Source organism: Ambystoma mexicanum, chromosome 5p (assembly GCF_040938575.1).
Source record: "Ambystoma mexicanum isolate Mex_15411 chromosome 5p, UKY_AmexF1_1, whole genome shotgun sequence".
Classification (NCBI taxonomy): Eukaryota; Metazoa; Chordata; class Amphibia; order Caudata; family Ambystomatidae; genus Ambystoma; species Ambystoma mexicanum.
In genome coordinates, this window is record NC_090930.1 from 1356689742 (window position 1) to 1356705071 (window position 15330).

Genomic DNA, 15330 nt, shown 5'->3' on the forward strand with positions numbered 1-15330 from the left:
CAGAGGCTGAATTGAGGTGGAACAGTGCTTAGAAAGCCCATCAGACCTAGCTTTGCATTGCATTTCAGGGAGCATGCACCCTCAGTACACTTTGCTTTCTCTATGGTGCTGCAAAGGCTGAATATGCTGATAATGCTTGTAGAAGGGGGAATGGACCACTCGACCCCAGAAGCCCATTATGGCTTCTGTCTCCAGAATGCTGTGGCATCATTCAAGTCAAAGCAATAATGTAGTGGTGACAAGAAAATGTGTGGAGTCACAAACAGAATACTTGTGCGCTATTTATCACTACTATATTCAGAAAAGGCGTCTCTAGCAGCAATTCCGTACCCACCAACCCATCCACAAAGGCTGGCAACAATTAACAATAGTATAATGAAAACGGGGGTAGGAATGCGCTTGACACTGTTAAACTAAAGTAAATCAACAGTCTTGCTGAATACAATGTTTTTAATAATAAAGCTTTCTTTGAAGAACAGCCGACACGTGTTTCGACACTTAGGTCGTTTTCAAGGCTGGTTAACACACATCGTAAATAAGAATAATATAGATGTTCAAAAAGATAACAAAGAAATAATCATTGAATACATAGCAGTAGAAAGATAATCGTTAAAATAAAGTACACATCGATATTCCAAAACGATAACGGAAATGCAAAAATAAAATAAAATGAATAAACATACCAGGAAAACATGCAGAGGGCGAGGTACAGCAGTTGTGGATCAGTAAAAACACAGTGAAATCAAAGATAACAAGAAAAGAAACGATTTAGAAAAAGATATAGACAATGTTCAGATGAGAAATCATCCATACGTATTACAGTTGGTACTCAAATATCATCTTAAAACTAACTGTAGCCAGCACCCCGTGGCACAACCACATGCGAGCCCAGACACCAGGAAAAAAAAAAAAAAAAACAAAAAAACAAAGTGCTAATCACAGTCCAGAATAACCCAAAATTAAATGGAGGGATATTGTAAATACAGCATCAGCTAATATTACGTGATACTAAATAATTAAAAGATACCAATTATATAGAGTAGCATAAGGATAATGCAAAATTCCTTTCGATGATAATATGATACAGAAAAGTCACTTACCACACAAAACTAAAGATCATCAATTAGCTGGTTATATCCTATTCAAAGTAAAAATATATAAAACAAAAATAGAACTCAGTACAGGAGCTATGAAATCAATTGAACAAAATGATGAGGACTAAAATAAATCACTCACCGGATCAAAATATTGAAAAAGTTCCCATCACTTGGGAAATATGGCGAAATGCAAAAGAACAAGGTACTAGTTGCCGTATTGGCCGACTGAATTATATAGCCTGAAAGGAAACCGGATCTAATAAGAAAGCTGTCGATTTCAATCAGTTAAAGATTCAATATTCACCAAGAGGAAATTACTTACTCGATATATCGAGTGAGAAACATATATACCAGGATAAATTCAACCGTCAATGATCGAAAGCTTCCAAGATAAAGTGTGTCGCTAAAGACGTCACAGAAGTGACGGCGACGTAAGTGGAGGCGCGTTACGTCGCTCTGGTGACGTATTGTATCAACAAGGTGACGGTAGCCGTACGCAGTGCGCCCCGGTCGCAGGCTATGACGTCAGATATCAACATAGTTTCGAAAAGGTGACTTACAGTGCCCGATAATTGCCGGAAAATCCTCACAACCATTTAACGTGAACTCCATGAATATGGTATACAAACAGATTCCAAATTAGACTAAAGAGTAATATAAAAATTACTGGTGGTCGGACACGCATGAGAGGTGAGCCACGGTGATAACTGGCCCCAATCAGATAGATGTTCAAAACAGTGATGCACATGCATGAAAAAAACAACCTTTCTGCTCACAAAATTCAATATTGATAAGGTAAGCCTTATTTAGAGAAAAACATGCATCTCATGATCTGAATTCAACCCACGTGTTGTGCATCTCAAAAGACAAATTAATTTGGCTTCCATCTGTCGCAGTTTAAGCTGGAGATTGCCGCCTCTTTTCCCTTTATGTGCTTTCTGCAGACCAATAAAGCGCAAATCAGTGATTGAGTCCAATTGATGCTCTACTTGCCAATGAATTGCTAATGGTGATTTGGGTTCACACATCCTGAGGCTGGCCAAGTGTTCCCTGATGCGTATTCGAAGCTGACGGATGGTACTGCCCACATAGAGTTTGCCACATACACATACAATGGCATATACCACATGGGTAGATCTGCAATTAATGTAGTCCTTAATGGACACTCTAGTTCCAAATTTATCAGTGAAAATTTCACACTTGGGAAACGCCCAGGCACATTGATTGCAATTTCCACATTTACGAAAGCCCGTCAGTTGTTGTAACCAGGAAGTTTCTGTGGTTTTGTTATCAAAGAATGATGGACTCACCCGTGATTTAATAGTTGGTGATCTTAAATAAGTAAATTTCGGTTTAGGAGTCAGGTATGGCTCTAGATCCTTGTCAAGTCTCAGGATGTGCCAATGTTTGGCAACCAATTTGTACATCATGGAAGAATCAGACGTAAATGGGGTAACCAAAGAAATATGGGGTAAAGAGTCTTTAGATTTGGCTGCCTTGTTCAAGAGGTCTGGTTGAGTGACACCAATGAATTTAGCATGTGCTTCATTGATTACAGAGGCTTTGTATCCTCTGTTCAAAAAACGTTGACTAATAATATTAGATTCTTTGTCAAAGTCGATAGGGCGTGTACAGTTCCGTCTGGCCCTGTGAAACTCACCCGTAGGGATATTATTAATAGTAGTTCGTCGATGGTTGCTCTGTGTAAATCCAATCTTACCAAAAATCAAAAAACTGCTCATTTACGTCTGATTCTTCCATGATGTACAAATTGGTTGCCAAACATTGGCACATCCTGAGACTTGACAAGGATCTAGAGCCATACCTGACTCCTAAACCGAAATTTACTTATTTAAGATCACCAACTATTAAATCACGGGTGAGTCCATTAAGGACTACATTAATTGCAGATCTACCCATGTGGTATATGCCATTGTATGTGTATGTGGCAAACTCTATGTGGGCAGTACCATCCGTCAGCTTCGAATACGCATCAGGGAACACTTGGCCAGCCTCAGGATGTGTGAACCCAAATCACCATTAGCAATTCATTGGCAAGTAGAGCATCAATTGGACTCAATCACTGATTTGCGCTTTATTGGTCTGCAGAAAGCACATAAAGGGAAAAGAGGCGGCAATCTCCAGCTTAAACTGCGACAGATGGAAGCCAAATTAATTTGTCTTTTGAGATGCACAACACGTGGGTTGAATTCAGATCATGAGATGCATGTTTTTCTCTAAATAAGGCTTACCTTATCAATATTGAATTTTGTGAGCAGAAAGGTTGTTTTTTTCATGCATGTGCATCACTGTTTTGAACATCTATCTGATTGGGGCCAGTTATCACCGTGGCTCACCTCTCATGCGTGTCCGACCACCAGTAATTTTTATATTACTCTTTAGTCTAATTTGGAATCTGTTTGTATACCATATTCATGGAGTTCACGTTAAATGGTTGTGAGGATTTTCCGGCAATTATCGGGCACTGTAAGTCACCTTTTCGAAACTATGTTGATATCTGACGTCATAGCCTGCGACCGGGGCGCACTGCGTACGGCTACCGTCACCTTGTTGATACAATACGTCACCAGAGCGACGTAACGCGCCTCCACTTACGTCGCCGTCACTTCTGTGACGTCTTTAGCGACACACTTTATCTTGGAAGCTTTCGATCATTGACGGTTGAATTTATCCTGGTATATATGTTTCTCACTCGATATATCGAGTAAGTAATTTCCTCTTGGTGAATATTGAATCTTTAACTGATTGAAATCGACAGCTTTCTTATTAGATCCGGTTTCCTTTCAGGCTATATAATTCAGTCGGCCAATACGGCAACTAGTACCTTGTTCTTTTGCATTTCGCCATATTTCCCAAGTGATGGGAACTTTTTCAATATTTTGATCCGGTGAGTGATTTATTTTAGTCCTCATCATTTTGTTCAATTGATTTCATAGCTCCTGTACTGAGTTCTATTTTTGTTTTATATATTTTTACTTTGAATAGGATATAACCAGCTAATTGATGATCTTTAGTTTTGTGTGGTAAGTGACTTTTCTGTATCATATTATCATCGAAAGGAATTTTGCATTATCCTTATGCTACTCTATATAATTGGTATCTTTTAATTATTTAGTATCACGTAATATTAGCTGATGCTGTATTTACAATATCCCTCCATTTAATTTTGGGTTATTCTGGACTGTGATTAGCACTTTGTTTTTTTGTTTTTTTTTTTTTTTTCCTGGTGTCTGGGCTCGCATGTGGTTGTGCCACGGGGTGCTGGCTACAGTTAGTTTTAAGATGATATTTGAGTACCAACTGTAATACGTATGGATGATTTCTCATCTGAACATTGTCTATATCTTTTTCTAAATCGTTTCTTTTCTTGTTATCTTTGATTTCACTGTGTTTTTACTGATCCACAACTGCTGTACCTCGCCCTCTGCATGTTTTCCTGGTATGTTTATTCATTTTATTTTATTTTTGCATTTCCGTTATCGTTTTGGAATATCGATGTGTACTTTATTTTAACGATTATCTTTCTACTGCTATGTATTCAATGATTATTTCTTTGTTATCTTTTTGAACATCTATATTATTCTTATTTACGATGTGTGTTAACCAGCCTTGAAAACGACCTAAGTGTCGAAACACGTGTCGGCTGTTCTTCAAAGAAAGCTTTATTATTAAAAACATTGTATTCAGCAAGACTGTTGATTTACTTTAGTTTAACAGTGTCAAGCGCAATAATGTAGTGGGGCAACATGGATCCTCAAGGCTAATGACTTTACCTGCAATGTAAACAACTAACAACCATGAAAGAAAATTACATTTCACTTACTATTGATTTGCTTATGTACATGTTTTAATAATAAATAATGTATGCAGATTTATGTAGCTAGGTTAATGACACCTTAGTTTATTCAATTGGTACATAAGGGCATCAGTTAAAGAAGAACAGCAGACTAGGGTTTGACATTGTTGCAGACCATTTTTTGATGTCTGTATCCAGCTCGACAACCAGAAAGGAAACAAGGGGGTGTATAAATTCTCCATTTGGAGAGAGGATGAGGCTTTTATTTTTGTTTGGTTAGTCAATAAATGGATGACCCTTTTGGGTATGACTTATTTCCATTAGGTTTGATTTTACAACTGTGTTTGTGATGTGTTCATGAGCAATGTGTTACTTTTTACTCCTTTACCTGTTCAACATGTACAGCAAACAGGATTTCCAAATCTCATCAGTGTCCTAGTGGATACGTATTCCATTGGGGGGTCTACACTGAACAACACACTACAAGTGCATCATCTCAGATTCCTGCTTGATTGAGACGTTTGTAACTTTGACTTAAACACCTTTAGAGGAATTTAACAATGCCAGGAATTATCACACATGCACTCATCCATGCATTCATGCATTCGTTTTGTGTAGTATTTTGGGCTTTATCTAATATCTCTAATTAAGGCCATAATATTTACAAAGTATTTATGAAGTAGGGTCCACAGTCAAACCTCCACAGGGAATTCAAATTGTAGAAAGTGACCTTTTTTATGTGTGTTCCGTGTTAATTGAAAAAGCCACACCAGAGTCAAGATGTCCATTTGTGCGTAAAAGTGCAGCACATGTGTTAGCCACAGAAAAGTTTGCTTTTACGGATGCCAGCTAAACACAAATGACCATGATGCCAAAGAGTCCACTTCATCTTTAAGAAAAACAAAATATTACCGATCTACTAGCTATACAGAAAAAAGGAAAAGATGCTTTCTCAGGCAGTATCAACAATGGATGAGATATGTGGACATCCTTTATAATGGCCAGGGAGTCACAATCGGCAGATGAAAGATTCATATTCTCTATATTCCCAGTTTAAATGTATATTAAGGGGTATGTTAAAACACTGTCCATTATGAGGTCTCAGAGACAGATTCTCAACAGGTCACATCTCATACATTTTAGTCAAGAAAGTAGAATATTTCTATGCATTCTTTTTTTTAATGGTGGTGGTGTGGGAGGCTATTCAGTTGTAAAAAATGTTGTTGAGTGCTCTTTGACTTTATTTCTTAGTTAATTAAATGAAAGGCCTAACAAATGGACCAATGTAAAGATAAAATCATGGGAAATATTTACATTGCACAATGTTCCACATATTCTGTACACCTTTACCTTAAATATACAAATATAACACGAAGAAGTAAATGAGTAAGACGGAGTTAATATTACGTTTATCACACAGGGGCACAATGAGAATTACCCTTAATATGTACAAATAATACTATTACCAATGCATAGTTTAAGCAAAGTTAGGTGTACTCCAAGGTCTAAACTCAAGAGAATGTGGCCAATTTACAAAGATCCAATTTTCGGTTCAAGTTACTTCTACATCTGGGTGTGACTTAAACCTGAAACCAGTACTCATATATAGCTAAGGTGTATCTTGCTATTGTTGGAGAGTGTGTCTAAGTTATAAAAAAGGCCCGCCCAACGAGCATGGTCAGACATGCAGTATCTTGCTCTGGAGTAACCATGCCAGACAGGAAAATAACTAAAATTCATAACTAAACATTTGTAAACATTTTTCTCCAACTTTGAATTATTGATCCATGATATATCTCCAACTTCTCCACACATTCCAAAGATTTGCATATATTTTAAATCACTTGCCCATCTCACTCAAATCTTAAAAATGCAGGCATTATGTATGTGTCTTCACAAATGTTTTTAAGACAACATTAAAGATGTTTTTAATAGATGCAAAGTTATGGCTTTTAGGTAACTCTTCTACAGTCAGACACCCATTGAAACGACTGCAACTACCTAACTCATTCATTGTGAACAACCACTTTTGGAGGTGTCAGGGTTATTTGCTAGTTCTTTACTTGCGGAATAGTGCATAATGAATTTCAAACTTACACCAATAGGGAAGTTGTGAATCCATTTGTGAATCACTCATAAGAAATGTTGTCAATTCGTAATATCTTGCTTATAAGTAATTTGGCAGGTCAAGAGAAGGAGACAGACCAAATGGTGACATTTTCAAGCATGTATTCGTTTATTTAATTGATAACAAAAGGCCTTTCTGTCCCTATTCTAAGGGTGGGATGCTCATCGTCAATAATGTAGTCCAAAACAGTAGTCCATATTCTGCCCCAAGCGGATCTACGCTGACCCTACCTCTAAGCAAAACAACACAAAGGACCAGGAGAATGACTCCCTTCTCCTGGACAATCCTTCTCACCTTCTTCATAAGCTAGTCTTAAATAGTTCCTGGTGATTTCCTGAATCAGTTCTTTCAATTATGTAGGGGACTCTTCCACCTCTGGGGTATGCCCTTTTCTTTCTGGATAAAAGTCACTTGGTTTATCAACTTTGGGGTTTGGCCCCTATCCATAATGGAAACTTGCAGTGTCTTTTTGTTACTTTCTTCCTCTAATTTTGGATACTGTGATCCTCTGTATTTCTTATTCAGATGGCTCTTTCCCCATTCACTTCCCTTGGTTCTTGTCTGTTGACTGGACACTTTAGGCTTAGTCTCATACATATTCAGACTCTTATGAATTATTTCCTGTTTCACTAGGATGAGTAGGCTCTCTCCGGTGTGGCTTGTTATTGCCACTGTTGGAGCAGGCTCTGCGCTGTTCATGGACCGAACATTCCACCTTCCCCAGGTCATGCCACTGCTCATCTGTTGCTGCTTTTCTGTGGGTTGGCTTCCCCAGTATGACAAAGTCCTCCATGTCTCCTCTTTCAAATGCGATCTTCCTGACAGAGGATCTTCAGTTCTATCCATGTGTCTGACACATCCCAGGTTTGAACTTCCAGGTCTCTCTCCATGATTCTTCAACTCCTCCTCCTTTTATTATGATACTCTGTCTTCCCCAGTACGTAGCTGCAGTCCTTTCTTGATGTCAGTGAAGATAGCAACTTGCCTGACACTGAGAGAAAGAAGTTGAAAGGTGTCATAAACAATGTGAGCCTGTTTCCTAAGGCTTTCCTCGTCTCAGTGTCATGCAAGCCTTCCCTTCTTCCGAGATGTTACAAAAACAAATAGTGATTTGTTCAACATGGTTTTCCTGATTCCCTGATGGCATGTGTGACTCATATTATAAGGGTTTAGGGAATTCCTTGAAGAACAGGAGTTCTTGTCCACAAGAGGGGAGTCTCTCCCTGTAAGGTCCCACTTACCACCACCCTAGGGGAAATATTGCATAGTTGGCTCACCTCCCTAACCTCACACGGAAGGGCTCCCCCTCTGGGGAGAAGAGAGAGATCCTGTGATTCGTCACAGCAAGTTACTACTTTTCTGTGTTTTTAGTCAAACATACTCCTAGAAAAACCGTGTGAAATGTGTCCACACATTAACATTATGATGGTCCCCATACAAATGTCTCTCTCATCCCACAAAACCCTGAAAGCTTTTGGAGGAATACCAATAACACACTCCAGAACAATCACGGCTATTCCCTCAGTTAAAACGAATAACTGTAGGTGGGAAATCTTCAGAAGATGTTGCTCTGGAAATTACATTATTGAGATGTAAACCTGAAGACAGAACATTTTGGCTTCCCATGAAGGTCAATAGGTAACCTGGCATGTCTACTTGTTCATCCGCTTAGGTGAATGTTGACTTGCCAATGACAGCCAAATGTGGAGTTTCTATTTTGTTATTTAAGGAATGGGAGCAGCCATTAAAGCTAACTTAGAAGGCAATGTTCATTCATTTCACATAATGGATGGGGGAATGAGAACATCTGCGGTGTTATCCTTACAGTGCATTTGGCAAAGGTGTGGGGAAGGAACTGAAATCCTGCAATTGTGTGGGCATTTGATTGGATACTTGCATGCAAGATGGAAGGGGTCCCAGTTCAGTTGTCCCTCATTTTTGGCAAGGGGCTAACCTTCAGGATCCACTCTACTTTGAAGAGAAGCTCAATCCTCAGCATTGCAAGCTTTAAGAAGAGCTTCTCCAGGTGGGCTCATTTACTATCTGTCACAACTCCTTCAGGAAATGTGACTATTCATGTCTGTCTGATCACTACTGCGATTCAGCCAATCTGATTTCCTGCCTCATCTAGTCTCATATGATTCTTTATGGTACTAATTTTCATATTGTATTTTCTGCTGGGTAACCAAATGTAATCAGCAATAACCAAATGGACCTGTTAATAAAACAACTTATGTGGGGTCGTTCCACTTTACTGGTTTGTCAAGCTTCGTGTGTTGAAGGTGAGGCACCCAGTGCTTTGTGCACTCCCTTCATTTCTGATGGGTTGAAATACTGTAGCGGCTTTAAGTTTACACTGGTACAGGAGTGGCCACAACCAGGTGTGGCCCTAGGCAATGATGGCCACACAAAGCTGAAAGGGAAGGTGCATAATTGGGGCAAAGGCCATCCAAGGCTGTTGTGAAATGTATTTAACATTTTCAGCTCTGAGAGCCTTTTTTCATGAATATAAGAAAGGTTTCTGAGATGGTGGTCGCTGAGCTGGAGTCCTTTCGGTGAAGACTCCCATGTGTCAGAACGTTGCAGCATTTTAGGATCACAAGGCATATTAAGGCATATTAAGGTGATACTATACCATGCACTTGGTTGCATTATCAGAGTCATTTGAGAGGTTCTACATGTGATGGTGGCGAGTACGTGGGCAATGTGCTGTGCACAACACTCAAGAGGAGTAGTTGCCCTTTAGAGAGGGACTATGTTCTGGGCTCCTTACCCATATTTTTTTTAGCTTTGCCCTTTAATTTTATAATGTTTTCTTTGACCTTTAATATGATCTTTTTCACAGATAAGTCTAAAATTGGATTCTCTTTCTTCACTGTCTAAGCCTTGAATACATAGCGTGATTGTCTTTACTCAATTAGCTCATTATTGTCTCATGACTCCAGTTGCATCTGCCCAACGAACATGTGAGTAGCTAATGATGTTGGCATCATGTTCCTCGATTATCACTGCTCCCGTCAAGCCCTACGGCATTGAGTTTTCAAAGATATAGACATTCTGCTTGTTCTAATGCACCCAGATGTCAGGGTACTTATGTCCCGGTTTAATGAGCATGACTTTTACAACTTCTATATTCTCTGCCCATCACTTTGGCGAACTTGCAACCTTGTTCATCTTTAACTCTCAGCAATCTCACCCTATCTCTTACTTGCCCTCTTGGGGCGTACCTAATCAGTTTTCTCATTCTTGCCGCTAAGCCAATGAATGGTGAAATTTCTGTTGCCTCTTGCCATAGAATGTCTTCATCCTACACCTAGACCGTATAGATTAAGGATAAGGAAAGGTGAGGATCGAGGGGGTTACACTTTCGATCTCCAAGCCTTTTCAGGAAATCCTAGGATCTCCAAGTTATAATCATGAAGAGCACATGATGCTGCTACTGCCGCACCTATGAAAGAACTGCTCACAGATTCACTCGGTGGCTTTCCATTTCTAATCATTAACATTCATTGTGACTGCAGACCATGACGGCAGCCCTCCTATAATGTGGTGGAGTCTTCACTGTGCTTCAAACGCATGGAAGGTAGAGGATGGGGACAGTCTGCTCTGTCAAAATAAAATTATTATTGATTCATGGAATTATTTGCGTGAAAAACGCAGATTTGCGCGCCTTTCTGCCCAAAAATCCCTGTTTGAAGTATGGGGATTTTCGGGCACAAAGGTTCGCAAATCTGCGATTTTCACGCACCGAATTCCATGAATCAGGCAGATTTGCGCACCAGCAACACTTGTGTATAGGTTCACAAGAAATAACAAATCGATCAGCATGAAAGGAGAAAATCATTCCTGCTCCTTACATTTTGTAAAAAAAAAAATACAAAAAACGGTCACTTTGATAGTTTAAGCAGCCTCACCTTAGGCACCCAGTGGCGTTGCGCAGCACTTGTGATGAATGGAGCTGTATTTTGCGGTCATCCTGAAGTGGGGAGTTCTCCCACCCAGAGTGAGGAATGATGACCGCATTGGTTAGCACGACGAGGGCATCCTGGATAATTGGCATCTTAAGTGCGTCACATGACGAGAGATTCCACAGGACTCCTGCAAGAGAGAGGGAGCATGAACGAGCAAGCATACGTTTTCGGGGAGGCAGTGTTGCCGCCCACTGGTGTTTAAGTGCAGTAATTCATGTTGGCTTGATATTAGTGGGCCAGACACTGTGAGAATGTCACACAAACAGAGTGCACGCTTGGAATCAACACTATCGCACTTTTCACGGACACCATTTAAACTCGTCAGAATGTATTAAGCATTTATCTTTGTACCAAAGCGCCATCAGCTATATACATTTACATTCTAGGCACTGGATTGCAGTTAGCACTGGCTAGAGCACCCACAAGATGTAATGTAGCATTCCAGGTTGTCTTTATATTAAAAGTTGATATGCTAATAGTTTACCCACTTAGGGCCCGACTTCAATGGGCAGCCAGCGCTCCATTTCTGTTTCTGCACTTGCACTGGTGATCAATTGTGAACACCCGCAAAGTGGCTTTATAAGGCAGGATCAGTGGCCCAATGGAAAGATGCCTCCTACTTTTCCTAGCACAGGCATCCACCACCTCACGATGACTGTGGGCCTGTTGTTTTGAACCCATTTTTGCACAAAACCTACATTTTGTACACAAGACAAACACGAGATGCAAGAAGAATGGGATTGTTTTACTGGACCTATATCTGTCCCTTAGAAGAGCAGAAAGAACCCCATGTAGGATTGGACCTTGCGGGGTCCAGCGGAGAGATGATCGCATGGCAGAGTGACTTGAGGTGCACTGTCTCGTGATTATTTTGCCATGTAAGTGTAACACTAAGAGGTAGCTCACCAGGGTGAGCTCTTGCCTCTGAAGCCTGCCGGGGAGCTGGATATCCAGGCGCGATCACATGGCTTCCAGTCCTTTTTGAGTCGCATCGTGGCTGCAAAGCTGTAACGGTGCAGTGCCTCAAAGCTAGTTCCCGTTACCCCTGTGCACACTGAGGACCAGAACGCCAGCATCAAACCAAGCCCCAGAAGGTGTTAGGCGGAGAGACCGAGCGCACCTCCAGGCCCCCTGGTATCCAGGCCCCCTGCTCTCACAAAGCAACGCTACGGCCAATCAAAATTGGGCCTTCAGTGTCAAGCTGCTCCCATAGCAACTAATAACCAGAAAATGAAACAAGAACAAACTCCCATGGCATGAAGGTGAAAAGGTACTTTGAAAACTGCAGTAGTTACTGAAAGTGTACTTTTATATTTTGGAGATACATTTCAGTGCTTAAAATAGAGGCTTGACTGAACCTGACCAAAATGTAATCTTGTGCTTCAGCTCTTGTGAAAGGCTTCATTATTGCATCAGCAGTTTCATCATGCTTTGTCATATTAAGGTTAATGAGTGTGACTTTGAATGTGTTTTTACTATACACATATTCAATCATGGCGTGAGTTGTCACTAGAGTAAACAAGTCTAGGTGCGACCTACCAAATGAAAACAATTATTACCCCCACCCCTCCGGAAAGTCACAGTAGTGCAGCATCCCGATTGCAACACCCTTGAAATGTTACACTTTTCACCCTCAAAGTAAAACTTCAACAGAGTTTATGGAGAAAAGATGACAGCCACGCACCGCATACAGAAAAATACTTTGTACTTTGTATTCCAACTCTGGGTACGAGATACGTGAGCAATATTTAGCATGTGCTATATCCCCAAACGTTCCTTGTGGGAGTGTGTGGCTCTCCTCCTTTGATTCGGACAGATGCGCACTATTAGACCACCATCACTGTCCATGGGTTGTGTGCAGGGCCGGCCTTAGAGCTGGGCGGGCCGGGCAACCGGCCGGGGCGCCATAGATCCCCAGGGCACCATTAGTCACCCTCCACGCCAGCTCTGGGGAGTCTTTCAAGGGCTGCCCTGAGCTGGCGTATTGGGAGAAGGTGGGACAGGCACCCCTCTGTTATTAAATACGCCCGCGGCTTCGACGTGTTTAATAACAATAGGGTGCTGAGGGAAAGCATCAGCACCCTATTTATATGAATACCTTCTGGCTCTGAGCAGGAGCTAGGCGGTTTTCATTAGAATAGAGCGCTCATGTATTAGCCTGTGCGCCCTATTGCGGTGATTAACTCCCAGCTCAGGCGCTGGAGCAGGGAGTTTGAAAAACATTTTTTTCTGAAACCGGCAATGCCGCTGCCACTTCTAAGACTGACACTGGTTGTTCGTATTCCTTCAGTGGTCTAAAGTACTTTTTCAACAGAGATACTGCTCCTGACATAACATTTTCTCCATGTTTTGTGAATTCAAAGGAATCAAGCAGTAGCTGTCAACCGTCCCCTGATATTTAGCCCGTTTCTCACTTCTAGATAACTTACTTCCAACCACTTGTACGGGTGATATGGGTTCGGAGTACTGTGTTGCACGCGTGATGCTTGCACATCACCTCCTATACCTTTTGTTTCAGGCACTCTATACCTCGCAGCCTGCACCTAGCACGCGCACTACCGCATGCCGAGATGCAACTATCGTGTTCCCCAATCTATATTATACCAGACTGAGCACCTAATCTACCCTGTACCGTGCATTGTAACCGGATGCTGATACAGTTTGCTGGCAATATGTGGGGAGGCCCCACTACCTGTCTCTTTTGAATCGTATCTATATTAACTGCATATTATCAGCATAGTCCCCTGCAACCGAGGCATTCCAACCTGTGCTACCGACTTATTTACCGATTCACTTATAACCGCACATTATTGAAGTGGCCCCCCGCAACCTGAGGCGAGGCACTCTATTCTGTGCATCAGGGCGTGTCTGCACTCTTAAACGATTGCAACTGCATGTTATTGACGCAGCCTTTGGTGTGGCTTTCCAATCTGTGCTTCCAATTTTTACCAATTATGACCACTGTAACTGCATATTATCGAAGTTGCCCCCCGTAACATGAGGCGAGGCACCCTATTCTGTGCATCTGGACTTTACTGAACTCTTATCATTTGTAACTGTATGTTTACAGAGATGCGAGATTTTCCTAGACTATACATTCTGTACCTATCATGTCATAGGTATGTATTCTGGGTGTAGCTCTCTGCAACAAGAGACAAGATTTTCATAGAGTAAATATTCTGTACCTGTCATGTCATAGGTATGTATTCTGGATGTAGCTCCTCGCAAAAAGAGGCAAGATTTTCCTAGACTGTATACTGTGTACCTTCCAGGTCTTTTGCATGCCTGGCTTGTAACCACTAAAGCTACAAATTCCCACAAACCAGCTTCCTATCCTCTTTGCTAAGAGTGAGTATTCACAGATTCGAACGCATTATGTCATGTTCACACCCTACTCAAAAAGGAGCGATTAACCATGTGATTTATCAAAAATATACATAACACTTAACAATCGTATTCTAAAAAATGTTTTGAACAAAGACACCATCTAGAATTAATTCCTATGCTTGTATTAATGCCCCTCCTGATTTCTACGGGCAATGAGGCTGTGTCCGTAGAAATCAGGAGGGGCATTAATCACACCACTGAGGGGTTAAGATATATACCCTGCAGTGTGGTATAGAAGGGGTCTGGTATATGAATTGTTGTTCCAGGTAGATAATACACATACAAGCATAGGAATGAATTCTAGATGGTGTCTTTGTTCAAAACATTTTTTAGAATATGATTGTTAAGTGTTGTTTTTTGAAAAAATTCAAATATGTATATTTTTGATAAATCACATGGTTAATCGCTCCTTTTTGAGTCGGGGTGTGAACATGACATAATGCGTAGTGGGAATTTGTAGCTTTGGTGTTTAACCGTTCTCACCCACCCAGTCCCTAAAAAGAGGACTTTGTGTAGCTCACAAGTATGGATGGCTTGTAACCACTGTAAGCACTTTCTGTAACTGAATCCTTAAGTTAAAAGCGCTTAGATGCCTCTGGGCTTTGTGCGCTATATAAATGACTAAATAAAAAAATATATATCTCAATGTATACAGAGAAAGACAAAACTTGCAAAAGGAGTTTCAAGGAGAATACAGCCTCATAAAGCCTCATAAGGCAAGACGAGCATGAATGCAGTACTGGTAAGTGAGGTTGGTAGTGAGGAGTTCTGCTATGAATTCTGTGAAAGCAAATACTAACCAGCCTCGCACGCATGTTCTGTTTGCCTCTTTTACAAAAAGCCATGGAGTACCATCTCACTGACGTAACCCACTCAACCTCCAGAGAGAAGGAACCAGGCCGAGTGGCAAACGGCTAGCTCAGGTAATCT

The 15330-nt window shown here is 40.9% G+C and overlaps 1 protein-coding gene across 22 annotated transcripts in view; it reads right to left on the reverse strand.

Annotated features, from left to right (window-relative positions):
* CTNND2 (catenin delta 2) overlaps positions 1-15330 on the reverse strand; it is a 3553726-nt gene that overhangs the window by 889044 nt on the left and 2649352 nt on the right. For all 22 annotated transcript variants that reach the window (XM_069613767.1, XM_069613768.1, XM_069613765.1 and 19 more), the window contains one exon: positions 10957-11140. In XM_069613767.1, coding sequence (XP_069469868.1) covers positions 10957-11140 — 184 coding nt within the window. The remainder of the gene's footprint in view (positions 1-10956; positions 11141-15330) is intronic.